General features: G+C 38.7%; 2 protein-coding genes across 2 annotated transcripts in view; one reads left to right on the forward strand and one right to left on the reverse strand.

The window, feature by feature from the left end:
* nr2f6a (nuclear receptor subfamily 2, group F, member 6a) overlaps positions 1 to 3,767 on the forward strand; it is an 8,301-nt gene extending 4,534 nt beyond the window's left edge. The window contains 7 exon segments of the mRNA XM_065953406.1: positions 6 to 39; positions 42 to 83; positions 86 to 168; positions 170 to 240; positions 1,190 to 1,200; positions 1,397 to 1,455; positions 1,457 to 3,767. Coding sequence (XP_065809478.1) covers positions 6 to 39; positions 42 to 83; positions 86 to 168; positions 170 to 240; positions 1,190 to 1,200; positions 1,397 to 1,455; positions 1,457 to 1,672 — 516 coding nt within the window. The 3' untranslated portion in view covers positions 1,673 to 3,767.
* A 919-nt stretch (positions 3,768 to 4,686) lies between these two features.
* zgc:154006 (uncharacterized) lies at positions 4,687 to 23,669 on the reverse strand. The gene is given in 14 exon segments (XM_065953895.1): positions 4,687 to 4,910; positions 5,483 to 5,524; positions 5,785 to 5,956; positions 6,672 to 6,944; positions 9,177 to 9,334; positions 12,133 to 12,294; positions 12,377 to 12,580; positions 14,110 to 14,640; positions 18,152 to 18,274; positions 18,586 to 18,636; positions 18,770 to 18,941; positions 19,116 to 19,288; positions 20,808 to 22,024; positions 23,506 to 23,669. Coding segments are annotated over 13 exon segments (3,306 nt in total). The 5' UTR covers positions 21,951 to 22,024; positions 23,506 to 23,669; the 3' UTR covers positions 4,687 to 4,808.
* Positions 23,670 to 24,083: the final 414 nt, after the last annotated feature.

Raw genomic sequence — 24,083 nt, forward strand, 5'->3', positions numbered from 1 at the left:
CCCAGGTGGCCCTGCTGAGGCTGAGCTGGAGTGAGCTCTTCATCTCAACGCAGCCCAGTCGGCTTTGCCGCTCCACATGGCTCCCTGTTGGCGGCGGCCGGCTTCACTCCTCGCCCATGTCTGCAGAGGCGAGTGGTTTCCTTTATGGACCAGGTGAGGGTGTTCCAAGGATCAGGTGGACAAGCTTACCCGTCTGCAGGTGGACTCAGCTGAGTACAGCTGTCTCAAGGCCATCGCACTGTTCTCACGCGGGTAATTACTGATCCTCTTCTGCTTTATCTGTTTTTATTGTAAACATAATCTTCTCCACAAGCCAACAACAGGCAGATGACTTTTAACGATAATGATAAAACAAAACAAAAACATGACGTATAGAACATTTTTCAAAATCAACTCACAAGTTGCTTCACAAAGGAATAATAACAAGGCAGGTCATGAAAAAAATTGTATGGGGGGGGGGGGGGGGGGGCAATGACACTATTTTAAATTAGATGGAATACAATGTTTTTTTTATATCAATTAAAATGAAAAAAATACAGATCTTCATTTGTTAGGAGAAATAGTACTGTTTAACTCTCTCACAATTTTGTTGGTTAAGTCTCACATTTGTACAATATTGAATGTTTTGGATTTGTTGAAAAATGCATTAAACTATAAATCATGAAAAAAGAAAAAGTTCTTTCAGAAAAAGCTCTAATAAAAGTATCAAGAAGGTGACATAGGTCTTGAGATTCCCATCAAGTGTACAGATGAAAATAACAGCATTTACTTGTAGTGTTCAAGTCTGGGTAGAGTCTGATAACATCTCCATGACGTCATCAGGGCTTGATTTTCATAGTAAACAAAACTTGCCTTCCAGAGCCAAATTAGACATTTATCAACTGTTTTCACAGAAGTGGAATGACTATATCAAGACCCTTACAAAAAACTGAAAATAATGAACAATGTTGTTTTTTCCGCATTATTCGTCTTAGAATTGCAGGCAAGGTTGCCGCCATGATCTGGGTATTTAACTACTGTGGCACCATCTCCTGGCTTATTAATGATAATGCAAAGATGCACTACTGTGTGAGGTGCTAGTACTGGTCAGTATTCAGCACTGCGCTGATTTTCCTCAACAGATTGCCTTGTGGTTAGAAGAGATCAAATCTCTAAAAATGGAAGAAACCTTTGCGCTCATTTTGTAAAGTTATTTCCCAGGTTTATATTTGTGAATCATTTATTTACCTCATAGTGTGCACATACTGAGAAACTACATTTGTAGGTATTCCTCTTCAAGGCTTTTTATTGCATTTGAGCCGGGATTGTTACCTTCCTCTCAGCTTATCACGACTCTTTATGTAACCTGCCCACACTCTTAAGTAACCGCCTCCTCCTCTTCCCTCCTTCCTCTTAGACGCCTGCGGTCTAACAGACCCGGTCCACGTGGAGTCTCTGCAGGAGAAGGCTCAGGTGGGCTCTGACAGAGTATGAGAGGATGCAATACCCGAGTCAGCCTCAGCGCTTCGGACGCCTGCTCCTGCGCCTCCCTGCTCTGCGCGCCGTCCCCGCCAGCCTCATCTCGCAGCTCTTCTTCATGCGCCTGGTAGGAAAGACCCCCATCGAGACGCTGATCCGCGACATGCAGCTCTCCGGAAGCTCAATCAGCTGGCCGTATGTCCCGGGACAGTAGCTCCCCACCCTGACGGACGAGGTCTCCGTTTGGGATCAGTGACGATAAGGACCCACAGGAAACCTCCTGACTCATCGCCTTCCATCTGTGTGGTTATGAAACTGCAGATCCAGCTGGCCGTCATACGTACTGTACTGTAACCGCTCTATTCCCTTTCATGAAACGAGTCCTCCGTCTCCTGAGAAGAGAGGAGACAGTGCCAGGTTGGATCTGTCTTGTTGCCAGCTAGCTCGTTCTGGTGCCAGATCTCAGGCCAGAGACCAGATCCTCATGCTGGGTCCCGATATGGTCGCCACAGCCAGTCATGTACCACCCACATGCTACAGTGACAAAAGACGCCGCAGTTTTCATGTAGAGGGCAGCAGCACCCTGCTACAAACACATCTAGAGGACAAAACTGTCCCGCCACCGAAACTCTGGGCTCATTTTTCATGGCTCACCATTTGTGATACAGTGATCTTTTTATCCACACAACTGAAAACAGTCCAAGACGATATTGTGAATAGAAAAGGAGCTAAATGAACTGTTTGAAGTGTCGGGAGGCTGTGGTCATACGGTGGAATGAAATAAAACATAGTAAGAGAAAACTATAAACTCACTGAGAAAGAACAATTCAAGTGGAAGAGAATGAGAATAAAACAAAGAAAAAAAGTCACCAAAGTCTATCAAAACATCCTCAGAGATGTTTTTTAAAATATGAAGTACACAAAGCAGAGAGAAGGACATGAACCGACTCTCTTTGACTGCCTGACCATCAAGTGAACAATGCATTTACATTCATCCCCAGGGCTCACTGTTGCTGTACTGAGGGACGATTGGAGAAAAGAAAAAAAAAAATGAATTGACATGAGAACGGACTATTACCTCACAAGACATCAGAATGCTTTAGTCTGATATTTCCTAAACACAAACCTCTGTAAATGTTGTTCACCAGAAACCGCCTTCTTTTTGACAACTGCCTTGTTATTCAGTAAGCAACAATTCTGAGCATTGCAAACATTCGTAATGTATCTTTCAAAAAATCACAAATCCACTTGCATTTGGACTATCGGTTTTGAATGGCTTAATACGGTGAATGCAACTATTGTGTATTGTTTGGATGTTTATTTCTTTATTGGGTATCGGCAGGCTGACATCAACTCGGGTACTTGTACAACAATTCAAGATATGATTTAGCAACAAATCAAGTTGGTGGTTGAGAGAGTTGAAACCAACACTACCAGTTAAATACCAGTTTACGTTGATCAATGCTGTTTCTGGGGTATTGATCCCTCGATTCAAGTATTGAAATGTGTATATATATTGAAGCCAACTTTGTCTTTTTGCATGTTCAAATGTTGTTTTCGATCTCTGCTAAGTTGAGACAGTTTGATTATTTTCTATTTCGTAATTCGAGGTTCATTTAAACATTTTAAGTATTGCTTTCACTGTTAACTTCTAAATGTTTTTCTATTTGTATTTACATGAAAATACCTCTTACATCTGTTCAGATGTCAAAAAAAAGAAGCTTACCTTCATGCCATTACAGCTGACGTGATAAAGAGATGTTCATGCTCTCATCTACAAACACCTGAGTGAGTCTCTGCTGCTGTGAGACGATGCTGTAATGGATGAGAAATCTGGTGGGGAAAAAAACTGTTCATGGAAGATATTCAATGCCAAAACATCACAAGAAAAAGCAGACAGGCCTTTATTTGCTGGTCCACCAGGATTTACCTCAAACTGGTATTTCAAGATGCAAGTTTACGTAATGTTGAAGGATATATTTGAGAGTAAAGAGCTTAATTACACTCTGCATTTATGACTGATGTAGCTCTGCTTCTTGATCTACCACCAGGCCTTCTGAAAATTGTTTGGAGTTCCTTTACATCCAATCATGTCATCACAAAATAAAAGATAAATATACGATACATGTTTTCTTATCTTTGTGTTACCCAGTTCTTAAATTTCTAAAGTTTTCTGTGTATGGCAATGTTATTAAAAGAATAAAAAGATAACCGTGTGTCAATTGTTTTTGTTTTTTTTGCAAACAACTTGAAAATGTTGTAATTACATCTGTATGAAGAATGCCAAATAAACACTTGAACAAATACCATTTATGTTTCAGTGTATTAATGAAGCAAAGTCAGATTTCAAATTAAGACAGATTTAAAGTTCTTTTTTTTATTGCTCCTTACCTGAGACTGTAAATAATATATTTACACAGTCTATGCTCTTTACTCATCCCATTATTTCTGAACAAAAAGTCACATTCATCAGTTCCCATTCTATCACATTCTGTAACAATAAAACATTTAACTACAATTGACACCGTGAAAGAGGGTGAATTATACCACAAGGTGCATACAAATTCAGATGTAATTCATGTCATCTTGTAAAGGAGTATGTTACAACCACGCAGAAAGTGACTCTGATTATCCTAGCAGTAATGACAGCTGTAAAAAATAACACAGGAGTAGTAAACATAAGGGTCAAATAAAGTGAAGGTTCAGTCACTGTAAGGCCAGTTGAGGGCCATGTTGGAACCAAGCGGCAACCTCCGGTCTAGAAAAATTAAGACACAACCGAAGTGCAAAACCCTGCAGTTCATTGAGTGTCCACTTGAGGCTGGCTCCAGGAGCCCCGGAAGTCACATACACACATTAGCCAGAAAAAGACAGATTTTACAGCATACATTAACATGTTTAAAGCCTGGTATAAAAAACAAAATAGGTCTGATTAGTTATTGTCATCATGGACACACACTGTACGAGGGATTCATTTTTTTAAACTGCTCCGTTTTGAATTTATGAACGATACAACATGATATTCATAGTAAAACACGTAGCTGACATGATTGACTGTTTAAAACTCGCCTCAGCTACAGATCTTTGCCTATCTTTAGGTTGTCTGAAAGTTAGGCTGAGATTTCCAGGATGTCGGCTAATGCCGATGAGCTCCGGATCCCCCTGCCGTAACAGATGGGTGACGTCATTTAGGCATCGTCCATTATTATTTACAGTCTATGGTTGGAACTCTTAAACAGGAAGCTGTCAAACTGTAGAAAATATTGAGGATAAAGTCTTGTATTTTCCAGCTATGTAACACCTTCATTCCGCCAGTGTTCATCCTCAGCTGTTAGTACAGATTATTAACGCTAACAAAGACCTTGGTCGTAGATTTTGACCAGACGTTTGATGTGGAAAAGTTTTTGGCGAAGTTCTTTGCAATGCTTCTTCTTAGCTTGATAGTCAGGCGTCTGGAAGCAAGAGACATTCAATCAAATGTATATCAAACTATTATATTGGTAAAATTAGCTGGATGAGATATATGTTAACTATAAAGCTACAGCTAGAGGTAGCCAGTTAGCTTAGCTTCCAATAAAGACTGGAAACAGGCAGAAACTAGAAACAGCTAGCCTGTCTCCATCAAAAATCGACCAGTCACTATGTTCCCCAACATTTCTGTTTAACAATACAAAATCAAGGTCTAATAACACAATTGTAGTTTTATGGGTGGTTATTAGCCAAGCATTTCGGCTGCAGTTACTTAAGACACCAGGAAGTCACTGCAGCCAGATGTTGCTTTGGAAAGAGCCAGGTTGCTGTTTCGTCCCGCTCCCAGTCTTTATGCTAAGCTAGCCTAATGAGACTAGCTTAGCTTCATAGCATTATTTCTATGATGTTGTAGTTTTAAATCTTCCAGCATAAACTGAGTAGTATTTGTCTTATTATTTTACTCTTAGCAAGTGAGAATATAATCATATTTTCCAAAATGTTGATCTGTAACTGAAATTTCACATTTTGGTTCTTCAGATCTTTTTCCACTTACCCTTTTCATGTCTTTGAGCCGGTTATACTCATCTGCCACACCCTAAAAATGGAAATACACATTCTTTATCAAAGAATATAAATGGCATTAAACTACCAGAAAATTCTGGGAATTAAGCACAACATTGAGATCATGCTTGGTTCACTCAGTGTTTTCAATGGCAGTCACACAGACTCACACTGAGGACAAAGTAAGCTGTTTGATATAATTAAAAGGCACCACTATGACTCTATATTCTCCTGGCAGCAAGTCCTGTATTTTTCCACCCTGCGCTCTTCCCTCCTGTTTTTTCCCCCCTCTACCTGGTACTTCATGGAGCTGTCGTCCACTGTGTCCAGCTCTCGGCTCAGCTTGTGCATCTGGTCGCTGATGTCATCCATTTGGGCGCAGAGGCTCTTATAGCAGCTCAGATCTGACTCAAACTCCTTCTTGTACTGCCGGCGCTGCTCATCTGAAGTTATAACTGGATACAGCCTGAACAGAGGCATCAAGTTAAAGGAATGAAATTATTATTTTTTAAATAAAACTGTAAAAATAAAATCAAAATCATATTAACTGTCAGCAATAATGCTTTAAGGACAGTAGTTATGCAGGCCAGTACTAGTGGTGTATCAGCATCAGTTTGTTTCAGGGCATTATTATTATTCATGATGTTCTAATCAGCCAAAGTTCAACCCAAAGTAATGTTTCCCTTCAGACTGGCAATATTTTAATTTTGGTGATTTGGATATCCACATCTTCAAAATTAAGCATTTCCTTGCTTTAAACTACAAAAAGATAATATTATTCTTATTTAAAGAAACTCTGAATGAGCACATAGATGATTTAGATCTTCAATTAAATTTTGAATTAATCAATCTTTCTAAAGAAAGACAGTAACATTTTTTGTTCTTAAAATATATATATATTTTTTTTAACAGCCGTAAAAAACTGTCTTCATTTGTATTTTATACCAGCACATCTTGTTTTAAATCTTTGTTTTCCATTTTTTTTCTCAAACTACTTTAAAATTTAAATTTTTCTTTCATACTGTATGGTGTATTTCCAGTTCTTTATAAAATGAATTACAGAATAATATTTTCACTCCTCCTGTGAAGGGGGTTTTCTACACAATCAACAGATTTTTCTTTGCTTATATACTAACCAATGAACAAACACCATTTTTAACTTGCAGAAGAAAATCGTCTACCTGTACAGGTGATCAGTATGGTCCCGGTCCAACTCATTCCCAGTGTCTCCGGTGGTGTAACCAGTCTCATACTGGGACTCCAACACCTCCTGGGCCGCAGGTCTGGGTTGTGAATCCTCCCTCTGTTCCTTCTTCACACGATGATGATGATGATGAAGAGGAGGTTTTCTGATGCTGTCAGTCTCCTCTGAGGAGTTGCTGGAGCAAACCGTCACCCTGCTGTTCTGGTACAGAGGCTCAGGAGCCCGACCATTACTGTTGTCTGCAGAGAAACTATGGTAAACAAAGACATATATCATTAACTGATATTATTTTTATAACTTTAGTATAACTTTCTTTCATAAACTCAGGAACAAGTGCCAAATTTTCTCTTTTCTTGTTTATTTGTATATTGCAGTGCTGAGAGGTTTGAGCATTGTGTTGCCTCATTGCAGGTCTGGACTCTAAAGTCCTCAAGTAAGATTTTTCCATGAAAAAATGATAATAAAGCAAAATGCTTTAATATAATCTCATTTTATAAAGAAAGCAGCAGTCTAACCAAGCTGATAATTTATTTAAAATCCAGACATATTTTTTACGGTTTAGTTATGTTGTGTTATTTATTAAAATGTGTTTTTTTATGTGACCATAATTGGATGAGAGGGTTCTTACTGTATGCTTTGCTTTGCCTTGCCTCTATAATGAGACTCAAAATCCTCGACAGGTCCCAAGGTAGCAAATCAGTCATACACTGCTTTATTGTCTATTCTTAATTGTACCATATTTTGAGAGCTGAACATCATGCAATTTTGAAGATGACTTGAAACGTAACATTGAGACCAATAACACATTTGGAGAATGAGTAATGAAGTAATAAACCAAGTGAAAGTAGAATAATTTCCTCCTAGAGTTTTGTTTTGGAACCATTGGAACCCAAAACTACATACACTTCTTTTATTCAGTTTATATATTGACAGCCACAGAAACAAGAAATCATTTTTAATTGAAAAAAGTATTTATATCATAATGTAAAGAAATTGCGTTCATTTAGTTTTCACTATCTGTTGTTCCAAGCTAAAATGTGTCGGATAATTGAATATTTTACCGTTCTACTCGAGGGTGCACTTATTTAATACCAAATGTCATAACAATCCATCCAATAGCGTTAATATTTCACTCAAAATCAACTGTCAACGTCATGGTGGCGTTAGAGAATAAAGTGGGTTTTCATTTGTTACAAGTATGTGCAAGTCTGGACCAAAATTGTGAACGGTCCATCCAAAGGACAGACCATCACAGAGACCCACAAATCAGAATTTTGATGATTGTTTTTTTTTTCTTTGCATAAAATTTTCCAATTTTCCAAGTTTTCCAGTTTTTATTCATCATTTGGAACCCTGTTAACGTCCACGGGAAATCAGTAGAAACCCTGGGATCCACACAGATAAATAACAAGGCAAACAAAAAAACATGTAATACGAGAAAAGGCAAAACAGGCCAAATACAAAGATCAGAAAATGTATTTAATTACTTGACATGTAAAACAATAGACAGTAGTATCCCTCAGTAGAAAAGAAATTGACAAAAATATGAAAGAAAGAAACCCGTGTGATGTTGGAGCGGAACACTTCTTATAAGACAAAAAAAAGTGTGTAATCAAGTAAGCAGAAGTCATCTGGTCGTTTTCTTAACAACCTGATGACTTTGCTCACTTGATGTGTAGTAAATCTGTGAGAAATTCCACTGTTTACTAGTTCTTCACAAGCGTCATTAATTCAAAATGACATTTTGCTTTCTGACAGATGACACGATCTTTTTTAGCCTCTACAATTATAACTGTTTAGGAATCTCAAACAAACACAAAAATAACAATGAAGAACTTATGTGGCTGCTTTTGTCTTCACAAGCTGAAGATTTTAGGATGTTTCTGAAATGAACTCGTCTCCAGAACAATCCGTTTCATTTGAAATTGCAACTTAAAAAATGTAACTTTTATTAAAGTTATTGGAAACCCAGTGATTTGGTTTTGGTCCAGTTCTTATGGTATAAAACTAAACCTCCTTACATAATAGCTTTACTCGCTCCTTAAACTTTGAAAAAGACTAGCCTATGAATTAGAAAACTTATATATATGTTTTGCAGTGTATAGAATATGTGTTTATATTTATTTCATAAATAAACATAGTCCTGACAGCTGTCACTAAAAGAAGTGAGATGTGAGTGTGTTTTCAGGTTCATGTTTTTTTAAAATTCGTCCTGTTTTCTGATCTCAGATCATACTCTGTTTGTTTTCTTAAAGTAATTTTTGGGCTTTTTTTTTTTTTTACCTTTATTCAATATGACAGTGAATAATGAGAGAAGTGAGAAACCGGAGAGAGAGAGAGTGAGGAATGACATGCAGGAAAGGAGCCACAGGTCAGACTTTAACCGGGCCGCTTGCTCTGTATATGGGGCGCTAGCTAGGCCATCTGCACCCCCAGATCATACTGTTTGTTCACACACCTATGAGCAGCCACCATCACTCACATGTTGCATTTGCAATTCCTCTCACTGTGGATGCTGACTGTCCCGTTGCCGTAGGAGACCACGCTGTTCTCTGCCCTCAGCTCAGGTGCTGTCGCTCTCTCCGATACGACAACAGTTGGTGCCTGCTGGGTGCTGCGTGAATCTCCAACATGGTTCACCTAAACAATATCAGGAAAGGTAAATCAGGATCTTTTCCATAAATATTTGTATATACACTCTAATTCTAAGTCTATACGGCAGAAAATGTAAACATTTTCGTGCCGAGATTTGCAAAAAAATACAAATGTGTTCTTTATGTTACAAATGTTATAGTAAAATTCAAATATTTGCATGTAGCCAGAGGGATACAAGGACACACACACACACACGCACGCACACCCACACACCCACACACACGCACACACACACACACACACACACACACGCACAGGAAAAATATTTTCTTAACTGTGTCTGAAATGAAATGCATATTTCCAGAGGAGTAGTATGTGTGAGTGTGTGAGCATGCTGAGAAAGATAGAGACACAGGGAATTCTGGATTATCAGGTAACATGCTGTAGAACATCCAGGTAAAAACAGCACTATGAGCATGTCGAACAGAAAATTCTGAACACCAGTAATGTTAGAACAGATTTCAACCTCTTATTGGAAGGAAAAGGACGTTAGGACAACACTCTGAAAAGATAACCCAACACTAAAGCTGCATTATGAATCTATAATCCTCTGTCTTATTGTATCATTCATTATTAATGACTCCTGGTCTTTGGCCTATTTCTGAGCCAGTGCAGCAGTACAGGATGTGGATCCAGAGAGCAGATGAAGATGTCTGAAAGAAAGCAGATCTCATGACTGAGGAAGGATGATCCTCTGCTGTCTATGGAGAAAATCCTGGAAAAACTGCAGGAAATCAGATACATTGCTGCAGCACAACAAGCCTCCGTGTAAATCTTCATCGTATTTTATTCATTTGATGTTTAGTCCAGTCACAATTTAAAAGGTTTGCTGATATTTGGTTAAGAACTTAATCTTTTTTTTTTTTAACGAGCTGCAATATTTGATTGTTCTTAATGTAAATTAACCCTCTGTAATTTTCTATTAAGCATTTGTAGGTTTTAAAATGACAATATATTTTGAAGAATGCACTCTCAAGTTTATACCAAAACCTGATGAGAGAGTGTTGATTAAATGAATTAATTGATTTATTAACCATTAAAAATAGCAGTTGATTATTATTTCTGGATCCAAAAAAGTCAAAACCACACTAAAAAAATCTTTAATAATTTAATTTTAAGATAATTCAACCCTTTAAAGATCAACTATCGACTTTCCATTTTTTAAAATTCTCTTAACAGTTTTTAGTTTATTTTCTGTGAGGAGAAGCTGTACACGTTTATTTTGAGTCTTCTTTTCTCCTCATTGCTTTGAGGGAGTTGTACATGCGAATAAATATAAACTGGACTTTTGTTTTTGTACAGTAAATGTACAAATCTAATATGTATGCAGTGCTTGTTTTATTATATAGTATATTACGTTGTCCTCCCCAATTACCTCTCCTTTCTGTCAAATAAAATGACTTCTCAGCCAGGAGTCTAATCTGCAGCGGCCCCTTCTCATCCTGAATCATTTAGCACCACCACACTCTGCAGGGATTCACACAGCAACATAGAGGCAACTCTACCCTTTTTATACATTATACATGTCACATACATTATATATGCCTCCCCACAAGGCAAGCATCTTCAGTGCAACACAAGAGTGGCACAGAATACGGCCTGTGTCTCGCTCTGCAGTGATAAAACGTATGTGGGCCAAGGCCTCGCTAGATTAACCGAATATGTTTCCTCCTGCTCTATAATGAGACATAGTGACACATGCATAGTACACTGATACTCCAGTACATTAATCACTACTAAATACCACATGAGGCTGCTGCTATGCACTACAAACAGCACAGTCTGCAGTACTGCTTGAAGCTGAGGCTGTGACAGAGGCTCCCAGCCTGTCATTTGAAAGACAAATACTATTTTTTCTCCCAGACCTATAGGCCTCCAAAATCTTTTAATCTTTTAAGAGGGTTTTCTTTTTTTTTTACATTTTAGGAACCAACAGTCCAGAAGAGACAATAAGTGGACTACAAGTTAGAAATGTGTAAACTTTGTTCAAACAATATCTTTCCACATTGAAACAACATTAGCTAAAATAATGTTATTAAACATCACCAGGCCAAAAGGGGGCGCTTATCTTACAAAAGATAATATTATTAAATATTAGTCCCATGACCAAAGTTGTCATTCACTGTGGAAATCTTTAATATGAACTTATATTTTACGATCTGATACATGTTCTTCCAATGTGTCAGACACAAACGCTAGACTTTGCAGACTGCATTAGTGCACATACAACAGCTTATCTAGTCCACTTTGTGACCACAGCGGAGACAGCAGACAGTCATAAGCAATGCTCTTTGACTGGGTTCAAGTCCACGTGGGATGGTCCAGACAAACTGAAACTTAAAACCTTGTTCTTAAGTATGGCATGACTTGCTTTGAAAGACTCTCCTGACCTGTTTCCTTTTTCAGGAAATCCTATTATGTTTATTGTCACTCAGTGTGATACATTAGGGCTGAGGTGCTTTTATCACTAGTCTGGTTAATGATCAGCTAGAGTGAAACCTGGGAGTGCCCAAGATAAATAGCAGCAGATAACGTGTGTTTGTCAAGACGAATGGTCGTTTTAATGGTTGAGACACTTCACAATGTGGAGCGTCAGCCTGGACAGTTACCTGCTTCTTACTTAGCTAGTGCTGAGGTAACTTTGGCTTTGTGTTCAAACTATCATTTGTATCCTTTTAACTCAGTATTTCTGTTTTAAACAACAATAGGCACCATCACCATTCTTAGCTAAGTTTAAATATCATGAAGAAATGAAGACTTCTACACTCAGGGACATTTCTCACCCAGTCCTGCACATCTTGCCCCTCAGACGACCTGCCCCGGGGCTCGTCCCATAAGATATTAGCTTTGCCGTGTCTCCAAATCTTGCTGCGGGTCTTGTAGGCATAGTAAGCGGACAGAGCCAGGGCCAACACCACAATCAGACCAAACACTAACGCCACCGTCTGAGGACAGAAAGCAACTTATAGATCACAATATAACAAAAAATTATCATGTAAAATAATAGAGTGAAATTATCTGGCCCACCTCCTCGGGGTCCATGTAGCAGTAGTGGTGCAGGTATTGATTGTACATGGGGTACCCCCCCGGGAAACCGGCCCCCACGCTGCCGCTGAGGCTGGGGCTGCCCTGGATATTCTGGCACATCATCAGCATGGGGTTATAGAGCATACTCTGAGAGCTCTGAGACATCGGGTTCACCCCGATCACAAAGATGATGTCGATGATGCCCTGGGAGACAAAGAGAGGCTCCTTAATTAAGTGATACAATTGAAATGCCTCTCTATGTTTTGGTCTCTGCAGATCGCTGTTCACCAATGAGTCAGCCCATGCCTGAGGTTTGTGCCTGTTAAAAAAATATTTTCCTTTCCACTGCTGCCAAGTGCAAAGAGTACTGTCTAGAGCTGCTCTTAATGTAAGGTGTCATAAGATAAGATTTGTTGTGATTTTGGCTCTAATTTAATTTCATTGATTTATAAGTTATCTTTGAATGATGCATTGTGCTAATATGGTAGACCATTTCAATACCATAGCTATTGTTAACTTTTTTTAAAAAAATGCTTCATCACCTTATTTTATCTGAAGCCTGCAGTAGCTCAGTCTGTAGGGACTTCAGTTGGGAACTGTAGGATTGCTGGTTCAAGTCCTGGTGAGGAACTAAGTATGGAAGCTAGGCTTGAGAGGTGCAAGGTCCTAAGTTGTGCCTGGGTGCCCCAAACAGCTTTGGCACACTCCCTGTTTAGCAGCCCCACTCTGACCTCACTCCATTAATGCATGCAGGTCATTTTGGTGCATGTGTGTAATTTGGGGCCTCTGTGTGTGACAAGCATGTCTTTTAATAACAGAGTGTAAAACCATAATTACCCCTCAGGGATAAATATGTAAAATCAAATTAAAAATAAAGGTCCCATGGTATCATTGCTTCCCTAAAGTGATATATTTCCTTCTAAAACAAGGTTAGGATAAGATTAAAGATATACTTGTCAATAGTCAATAAACATGATCATCACTTGTAATCTATAGTTTCCATTAGTTCCTAATGGAGCATTTTAGTGTCTTTCAGCCAATTGTTTTAATTTTCTGGAACTACGACTTCACTTGTTTGGTTCTTTCTTGCTGTGTGTATCTATTTCCTTTACAGACAGCAAGCAGTGGTCTTCAACTAAGCTCTTATAAAATCATTTCTCTGTGTAGAAAGACACATTTAAAGTCCATCTGGTGAACATTGTTGAGCATTTAGCATCTTGGAAGACTTTTTTCCCATCAGAAGTAGGTCGGAGCCAAGAAAGGGTTAAAAGGGGAATTCATTTTGGATTCACATTTGGAATCACTTTTTACTCTGTATGAAGGCTACTGCTTCAGCAGCTAATGTTACTCTGTGTTTGTTGGATATTGAAATGAGCAGCTCTAACATGTTAGCCGTATCATTTTGAGTGTTTGTTTCTGCTGCTTCCACTGGGAGAGACAGGGCATAATGATGTAATACAACAATTCTAAACTTTGCAGCTCTATGACTGTTTTAGCTCATATTTTGTCTCTCCGCTCTACTGAGGATATCTCTTCAACTTTTTAAGAAACACAAACATAATAGAGTCGTTGCTTATAAAGTCATAATAGTGCATCAGCATACTAAGTGAAAGGGGAGGTACAACTAAAGGGAAGTATGTCATAGAAAGGCAGAGATGGGATTTAAAGAGTTCCTTTGTGAAGCGGAAACCGTTTGAATGGCAATCACACACTTCACATCAGGACAGACTCACCTGCAAGACAGCCAAGATGATGTCACAGATGAACACAGTGAGGTAGAAGCTGCATCCCCTCATGATCCGTGACCGAGAGAAACTCCCCACCAGGAACCCCAGAGAAACCAGGAAGTTAATGGCCGCCATGGAAATCATGGCCGCCTTTGCAGACTGTGGCGTCATGTAGGAGCTACTATAACCATAGCTGCCTCCATAATATCCATACTCTGAATACACTGAACCCCCAGAACTGTAACCCCCGTACCCGAAACCATTCATGTCCCACACTAAGGTTGAAGCCACGCAGGCGAAGATGAGGAAACACATAAGAACTGTAGCTCCCTGAAAGGTTTTAACAAATCCAGGAGGAGAAAACCAGCGGTAGAAGAGTTGAGGCCTCTCCTCGCGATAGTAGGAGTCTTGAGGCACATTATACGAGTAGGGGACGTACTGGCTCTGGGGGGATTGAACACTCCTTGGAGGGTAGAAGCTCTGGGAGTTGGTGCTGTAAGGCGGGCTGTACATAGGGGGGGAATCACAGTACTGAGGCTCGTACATCTTTCAAAGGATTTAACTGATAAAACACCTGAAAAAAGGAGGAAAATATGAATGGATCAATTCTTGGTGAAAGCAAATTCCTTGCTACAAACTGTTGAGTGTCCATTTCCCTTTGCATTTCAGCATGAAAAAATATTTCATATAGCAGCTTCAAAATGTAAAATTCTAACCTTGTGAAGGCAATTTTTCAAAATTCACAACAACAAATAAATCAACATCAGAACGACTTTTTTGTCCAATTTTTTGCTCCAATTTTTGTTTTTCAGTAACAGACAATCTGTCATACTTTTTGATGGACATGCAAAGCAACACTGGACTGATATGTTCCAGATCAAACATTTTCAAGATTTCCCAATCTGGTTTAGCCTCGCTCTAAAAAGTGCCACAGATTACACTGCAGACTAATAGCCGTATTACAGAACCTCGACTGTTAGAAAGTGTTAGAAACTTTTTATGCGTAATACAATTTTTTTTTTACCAGCCAGCCTGACCACCTTTTGTCCAAGCGTACATTTTTTTTGCATTTTTTTCTGAGAAGCTTTAAAGAGAATACATAAAATGATTTAAATGTGTATTGTTCAACAATCTTAGAGTTTTATTACATCTGCATCTCTAATAATGCATCTCTCTGCCCTTCATTCACCTCAGCCCTGGCCTGAACCCTCTCCAGCAGATATCAGTGACCCCACAATTCATCAGTCCAGAGGAACTCAACCCATCAGGCTTCAATAATTCAGACAGACAGCAGGTTAGAGGCGAGCTGGAGCAGCCATGCGGGGTGTTTACTCGGGAAGGAACCATAGTCGTGTTCCCTCCCTGGGCTGCTTCTGCTGTGTGTTACCTGAGTGTGAGTGCACCTGACTGTCAGCCCAATAGGAGAGAAGCTCCAAACTAAGACCAGCCAGACATGGCACAGCTGTCTCTGTTTCTCATCAGTTGAACATAACTTTTTCAAATTTGCTCCCAGTAAGTGAGAAGGCAAAAAAAAACAACTAACCACTCAGTTTACTTTATAATGGATCTTCTCTGTTTGCTCCTTTCCCCCATCTGAGTGAGACAAATACATTTCCAAACGAAGAAACTAAATATCTGTCTCCTTCACACTTCCAGAACTTAGACATGGAACTCTTCATTTGCAGAGTGCTTTAAGATCAATTATTTATGCTTCAAAGTCTTCTTATAAAATGTCACTGTTCAGATAATTGAACAATTAACCAGGAATTGTTCATCAACAACGACATTAATGAAAAAGTCAATGAGCCGACCGTTTCACTTACCTACAGTTTAGAGAAAACGTTCAACTCCATTCACGAGTCTCTCTCTCCCTGATCAATGTCCTCTTTATAGTTCACTCACGGTCATAAACTTCGTCAATTCGCCCCAAGGTTACTTTCCCTCGCAAACGAAACTTGTGGAGCTGCTTGACTCACAGGTCCCTGAGGAGCTGATGTATCACTGTGAGGTGCACAGTTCACCCTGACGCCTCCCACGTGCTCTCTAACGGCTCGCCAATAGGCCAGAGAGACGTTCATGCAATACCTGAATAAAGTATTGAATCATCATGACTCGTTTGCCATTATGCTTTCTGTTTGAATGAATGTTTAAAAAACTTTTAAGATTCTAAACATGAAATCGTCACTTGCTGTTTTTGTTGTTAATGTCAGAATTTGAAGAATATTGTTGTATGCAGTTAGATGTGATTTGGCTTTGTGGTTATTCTGTTCTGACGATATTGTGTACGAAGCTTTCATTATTGTAGCCATGCAGGTTATCATGAAGCAATTTCCGTTTTCCATTATATGCAAGCAGAAGTAAAAAAAAAAAAAGTCCTTGGAGTTACTGAATCACCATAAAAAGTAGTACTAACAGTTCTTTGTTGGTTATTACAGGAACTTTTCAAGGGCATAATGTATAAATGTAACCACATTCTGCTTGTAGAATGAGAGCACTCATGTATAAGTAAAATGAACTAATATTTGATGTGGAGTTTGGAGTGTTATACAGGTGTGTAGACATTTTATAACCTTAACAATGATTTGAATAATTATTTCCAAAAAAAAAACGTATGAAGATAAGAATCACTACATAGGAGTCCTAGAATGGATTTTTCCAAATACTATATTGTTAATGGTAATGATAGCCAGCCAGCAGCTATCATTATAGTAGTAGGCTAAATCACTGGATAGCTTTAAGAAGAGAGCTGGCTTTTTCTAAAGATTAAACACTATAACTGGAATTTCATTTTCCTATGTGACATGTGTCCATATCCCTTTAGATTACTTACAGGTTTTCTGTTTCTTTGCAGACTGGTCCTTTAACAAGTTGGCAGGTTTTTTAAATGTATCAGCATTTCTAGGTCCTATTCCATATTTAAGCCCTTTTGTGTACCTCCCCCCCCCCCAACTTTTTTTTATGTACAAGCTGCTCAAAACCATTTTCACCCTGTTGATAAAGTTGTTTAAGTTATTAATTTACTGATTCTGCAGCAAATGTCACTCTTTAAAAATGCAGTATTAAACATGTGCATGACCAGAAAGTACACTGCAGTAATGTGGCAAAATCCAGGCATAAAAACAAGTGATTTTGAAGAACTTATGATAATAAAGGCTACACCATGCATGTGTGATTTTAGCGCAGAAGGGAAACTGCACATGTTGACAGACAGTTAATGAGGAGTTGATGATAATAGCAGCTGGTTTGATAAGATAAACAACATAGACTGTGATTATGACACGAAAAGCTTTCAGACACATAATAGTCTGTATTTGGTAAATTGAAACAAAGTTAATGTTATCTGTATTAAAAGGACTGTGATTTTCCAAAAGATTCATTTGTGTTACTCAGAGCCAGTTTTAAAACCATGACGGTGATTAAAATGCATCTTTTATTTTCTATTACAAAAATTACTTCTTTGTATTTTGTATAAATCAAAGTGCCAAGCTAATGGGGTTATTATAAAAAAAAGTACCTACTGAGCTTTTTAGAGTTTGAGCAGCGACAGCTCATTCTTCACTGAAGTGATGAGATTTATTTGAAGCCTGCAAAGCTTAATCTTCATTTAAAGCTGAGTGCACAATATTTATTTAAACAGACAATGTGTCCTTAATAAATCATCAGGCTTAATGACGTACAAAAAAATTACCTTACAATAATCCTTTACAGTTTGGTGGTTGCAGAAAGCACAAAATAAAAAAAAGAACACTATTCATTTAGTTTTAAAAAAAACTTTACAGTACAGACTTTCAAAAATGTTAAGTAGAAAATTCAATCACTGGCAGCTCTTACAACAAAAACAAACACTGAATTAACAGGATGATTAAATTATGATAATGCAAATTTACCCTATAATATAGTAGGTCGTGGGAAAAAATGTGTTATAAATTAAGTTTCTTGTCAACTCCAAACTCCAGTTGAGGCCAAAACAAACATTATCCATTAGGTCAGACCAGAATTTATTATTATTTTTTTTTCACATTGGTTGTGCCTGATCCTGATGTGGTGCAAATATTCCTCTTCAATTATTTCTCATGGTTTCCTGGTCAAAAGTGCGGATTCTGTTTTTTAAGTGGCTTAATTTTGCTTTCAGATAGTCACAGCGCTCCTTCTTCTCCAGAAAGGCAGGATCCTGTAAAAGCACAAATACTTCAATTAAATGTAATATTAAACGTCTGAAACTTCTATTAACTGAATCTGTCTTTTTTCTCCTTCTCTTCCTATCTGCCACAGTTTGTTATCTAATTCATATTGTAATGCTGCAGCGTTAAATTAGACTTTTCAGAGTGCGCCACATTTCATGATGGAGGCACCATTATTTGCATCAGTGGAGAGCTGTATTAAACCAAAATAATATTGCTGGGGTGTTTTTATAAAAGTTACCAGTAAGTCTCCAATACATTTCAGGATCTCAAATTTATTTGTACAAACTCAATCACTTACACTCTTCTTCTGCTGAAAGGTCTTCAGAAGGCCTTGAATCCTTGGCTGACTCTAGAAGATATATAACCAGTTAGTTTGTCCTGATAATAACCCTTTTCCCCTAAAAGTACATCCTTTAAGAGTTACACAAAAAAAGAATATATTATTAGTGGAGAGGGCTAAATTTCAGATTCTTCCAACTCACCTCTTGGCATTTTCCATCTCTGAGGAGTTTTTCCATCATGGTGTCCAGCTCACTGAACTTACTGAGGGCGGTGCTGATGTCTCTGTGGAGGTCCTTGTATTCCTGGTATTGGTCATTGAACACAGCTTTGTACTTTTCCCTGTCCTCCACACATCTGATCTCTGGATATTTTCTATGGGGAAGGAATTTTTGGGAAGTTAACTTGACATGGTGACAACAAACTCATTCTTTCTCTCTGCTGTCTGATGGGATAAACAGTAAATAACATTACCATACCATTACCAATATTATTGTGACAAAACAAACCAGCAAAGCCACTAGACAGCTTGGATAAATGTGAACTCACATGATGTAGTCTGCGAGGATGTGGACTTTGGGCGTGTATTCAGACGCTGTGACCTCTGGGTTGACCACAGATTGGTTGATAATATCTTTACTCAGAGAATTATTCATTTCACCCTTGAATGATATGCGCTTTGGTTTCTGAAGGGTAAGAGGAATGGCCTGGTGTAAATCCTCCTGGGGATAAAGGTCAAGGGGGAGAAATGATTTAAAAGACACAAACTAATAAATTGAAATAACTGATTTAATGTTTGCAGACCTGCCTCATCATCACAAGCAACTTTCTGAGAGACCAAGCAGCAACATCTTGGTAAACTAGATGTTGGTGAATAAAACAATTAAAATTGTAAGAAAAAAAAAAAAAAAAAATCTGCTCATGTTAGACCTCTGAAGCTGCATTCCTTCAGCTGGGAGATTATTATGTTTGCCCTGGACTCTTCTCACCTTTTCTTATTTGGCATTAAATACATTAGCTGACCATGCTGCTAACTTCATGATGCCAAACGTGAAGGATAATGGGACGACTAAGAGTCTGACCAAGCGGCATTTAATACTCTAAGTAAACATACAGTATGTGTGTTTGTTTGTGTGCTAACGATAAACGACTTGTGTCGTGTGCTGTTTGCATGCTGTTAGCAAGCTGCTGGCTAGCATAGTTGTATGTAGTTCTGTTTCATTGGTAACGTAGGAGGAATCTGTTTCATCATACCACTTTGCCCACAGGTTGATTATTTATTAAATCTGCAGATGCTTTTGGCGGTCACTATGATTTGTATTTGGTTATTTGTGGCTGTGCTAATTTTGAAACAGACACTCAGTCATTAAAGTACTATGACTCACTCTGGTATTATCGTTCGTTATGTTTTTCTCGTCTTTTTTGCTGCACACAGTGCACAGAGTGCTCACTGTGCACACAGTGCTGTGTTCCTCAACAGAGCTGTCAGTATGGCATTTTATACCATTATATCAAATAACTAATTCAAAAGAAACTTCTCAGAAAAAAGATGACTTGAACACGAAAGTATGTGCGTTTCAATACATATTAATACAAACAAATGACAATGTCAATAACAGTTTTCTTGAGCGACTACATATTACATTGGATTGAATTAGCCACTGTAGTTTTGGAGCATCTGCTGCTTCATTCGCTGCTAAATGCAATATCCATAACTGTTGTCGCCAATAATTTTGTGTTTGAAATGTATCCTCCAAGTATAAAAAAAACAAGAAAGATTTGCCCAAACTTTATTTAGAAAGAAAGAAAGAAAGAAAGGGACACTCCTGAATTGATATTGAGAAATTATTATTATTATTATTATTTTTTAACCTGTGGCAGTAAAGACTTTTTAAGATGTATTTTTATTGTAGAGATAGGACAGTGTGAGAGGGTAATGACATGCAGGAAAGGAGCCACAGGTTGGATTTGAACCTGGGCCACCCTAGTGGAGTATAGCCTACATACATTGGGGTGAACACTGCACTGTGCCACCGGCGCCCCAGCAGTAAAGACTTTTAATCGTAAAGTTATTATCTTTTAATCTTTAAGGCCTTGTGTATTGACTTTAGGCAAATATCCACTGGATACAGGCGAATAAATCTTTACATCCAACTTAATACAATAAGACATTTATAATGAAAATGATCACAGTGTAAATTCACAAGAGAAAGGTTTTAACGTTTCAATGATAAATTGTACCTGTTTTTCGTAGTACTCCCTCTCCCTGCGTGCAGCCTCGTGCCTCCACATCTTCAAACACACCACGAAGCTTCCAAGATACATTGCCATGTTGATGAAGATGAAAGCAGTCCCTGCCATCTGGCCACCGTCAACCCTACACAGATTGGCTAGTATAGGGTTAATGCCTATTGTCATGTAGCACAGCCCACCGCGATTCAAGTCGTTCAGGTAGACAATCCCTGCTGCCATGTAGAGCAGGAACAGGGCCACGTTGATGAGAGCCTCTGTCACCGGCCACCAGGGGGCGTCGAGGAGGATGGTGCGATAATACATCGTCATTCCCATCACTAAAATAATTAGGGTGATAATCCAGGAGAGTCCAGCTACTGCCAGTATAAAAGGAGTCATAGGGCCTGTGTAAGTGTACCCGGACAGGCCTAGCCCATTGTTATAAGCACCATTATAGAGTCCATATGTGTTAGACCACTCACTATCTTTATGAACGTAGGATATGATGCAGGCGAACACCATTCCCCCGAATAAGAGCTGAAGTCCTGCAAGAAGTCTGAGCAGCCCTGGCCAGGACTTTAAATAAGAGTACTTTTGGTTGTAGACTTCCAGTTTTTCAGCATAGTACTCTGCAGGGTGGATACTGGTTAAAAGGGATTCCTCTCTGAGGCCCTGATTGAACAGATCATCAGAGGGGCTTTCCCTTAGCAAAGGCTTATGGGAGTTCTGGCTGGAGCCGCCAAGTGATTCAGCCCAGTTTCTGCGCTCCAGCAGGGGGCTTACAGGAGGGCTAACCCTGGTTCCATTAGGAAGGATCTGGATCCCTTTGGTGCTGCCCTCAGAGTCATTTAAACTGTCACTTTTCCCTGTCTGTTTGTGTGAAAAGCCCCCCCATGAGAGAGGGAGAAGGGACTTAAGCCTGTCCTTCATACTCCCTTTTTTGTCCTTCTCTGCATGAGGAGGCGAGCTGGATGTGCGGTCCGTAGAGATAGCTTCATCGTCGTCATCATCATCTGTGATATTATCTGGTGTGGGTGTGTGAGTCACCCATATAGGCACTGGTGGATCACAAATGGAATTCCTCTTGCTAGAGGAGGACCCGGCCTCTTTGTCAGGCTCTTGACTCCTGAGTTTCCTGCTCCAGCTTTTCATGCTGTAGGCAGATTCTGGTGATTCATTGAAAAAGAAGTGATCACACGATGCTTATGTGCACAGAGAGGGAGAATCTGTGGGGGGGAAGATCAATCATTTTAATAACCATGCAAGCATTAATATACCTATTTAATAATATACCAATTAAACCAAACCTGTACTCCAGTAACTCACATTTGATGTTTCCAAACAATTTTAAAGTTTCATATTTAGCTTCAAACCAAATGACATTGATGGTACAAAGGTGAATTAATCTTTAGATAACCTTCTGTACACCTTTATGTGTATGGAAAACTGAGACATGGTTGAGGACCCCAGATTTTTAAAGTAACATTAAGACAGAAAAATAGAAACAATTTTCTTTTCTAAAGATTATTTACTGTCAATTTTATCAAAGGATGCCGGTTTAGTGGATGTATTTTTTCTACCATTCTGGCCAACCAATGTTTTTTATTTTTATTGGAAATCATTGGAATGATTGGAATATCCAACACAGCAATATCAGTATTTATTAAGTCATGTTTGTGTTAATCTTCTTATTGCTAGTTCAGCTTCTCTCTTCTTTAAGCTCTGGTTTCCTGTGAACACAGAGCGAAATCTCTGACTCTGATAGATCACTTTGTTCCACAGTTTCCTGTGATTGTCTTGAGGTAGTGGTCTGTGGGATTATTCAGAGTTTTTTCAGGAAACACAGGTGGCTGATAAGAGAGACGTGAGAGCGAATCAAAACCATAACAACGAGTTGAAGGACAATTCAACATTCTGTAGTGTCTGGGGGAATAAAGAAGGCTTGTACCTATGTATCCATTTAAACCTGTCATACAAACAGATTTAATGTGGATTAAGTTAGGTCACATGAAATACTATTACAAAAAGTAATGTCTTCACCTCTGTCACTATATAAACACAAATTAATTCATTGAACATGAAATCAAAATCTTGCTATTTCATCAGTATAAAAGTAGTTGTTGAATGAACTTCTCTGGAACACATTTTATTTCCGGGTTGATCGAATGCAGTCACACATAATTTATACGTCACACGCAAGGTGAACATGAGGCCTATCATTTACACTTTCACATATCAAAAATATTGATTATAGTTGCTTTTAACCGGGATGACGTGTTCATAATAAGCACAACATCTCTTTTCCTTTTGGTCTATCTTACATTACATTATCTTACAGCTGCACTGTTTGATAAAAGTGGCAATCAGTATACGTTATTTGTGTCACTCTAACCAAAACAATTCAAATCCAGTGGAACAGTCCGAAAGTATGCAAGACTCTCTTCTAGTAGAGAGAAAACACAGCATGACTACAGTACAGGAATTTGCTTCCCCAATGCTTGCACTTTTATAGGGTTGTAATGGCTCAACTAATACGAAAGCAGTTTAAGCTGCGCTGTGAATCACAGCAAGCTTCTGCACAAGCTTTTAATGCACAGCTCCAGTCGTGAAACTGTCACAGCAGATCCCAGTGGGAGCACTGTAATAATACAGAGCACTTTTTTGGAAGAAAATTGGATAAATCTCAAAACCAAAAAACTTGTCTTACCGCTCTCACCCCATTTACCCCCTGGTCATACAGATGTTAGTCCCTTTTAGGACCTGTTTGGTACTGTAAAATGGCCGCAGTTTGTCGAGAGAACCCACACAGTCCACACTCTTCAGTCTCTCAGGTGACTCACTCCTGATGGTAGATACTCAGTTCCACACATGCAGGGCGATTGGCCAATGTGTCTGTGGAGAGCTGAGGGGGAAGTAAAAGATTAAACATTAAACCTGAACCGCCCCCATGCTGTTAGTGACTGGCACTATGAGGTTAATCTCTGTGTGTGTGCATGAGAGAGAGAGAGAGAGAAATAACAAAAAAAAAGTTTGGAGTTGTAAACTGGTGCTTTAAAAGGCCTGGATGTCCATTAGGCTGATTGAAGTCAAAATTACTTCAAATAATTGATAAAGGCTACATGTTTGATAATCCACTTGTTAAAAACTGCTTGCTACATATGAAAGACTAGTCTAGTTATACTTGAAGCATTACAAACTTTAAACTACAGTGGCTTGTCTGCAAGATTACACTTATTTAAGAGACAAGCATGTATTTGATATTAGCACTATCATATCAATTACATC

This window comes from Labrus bergylta, chromosome 4 (genome assembly GCF_963930695.1).
Source record: "Labrus bergylta chromosome 4, fLabBer1.1, whole genome shotgun sequence".
Lineage (NCBI taxonomy): Eukaryota > Metazoa > Chordata > Actinopteri > Labriformes > Labridae > Labrus > Labrus bergylta.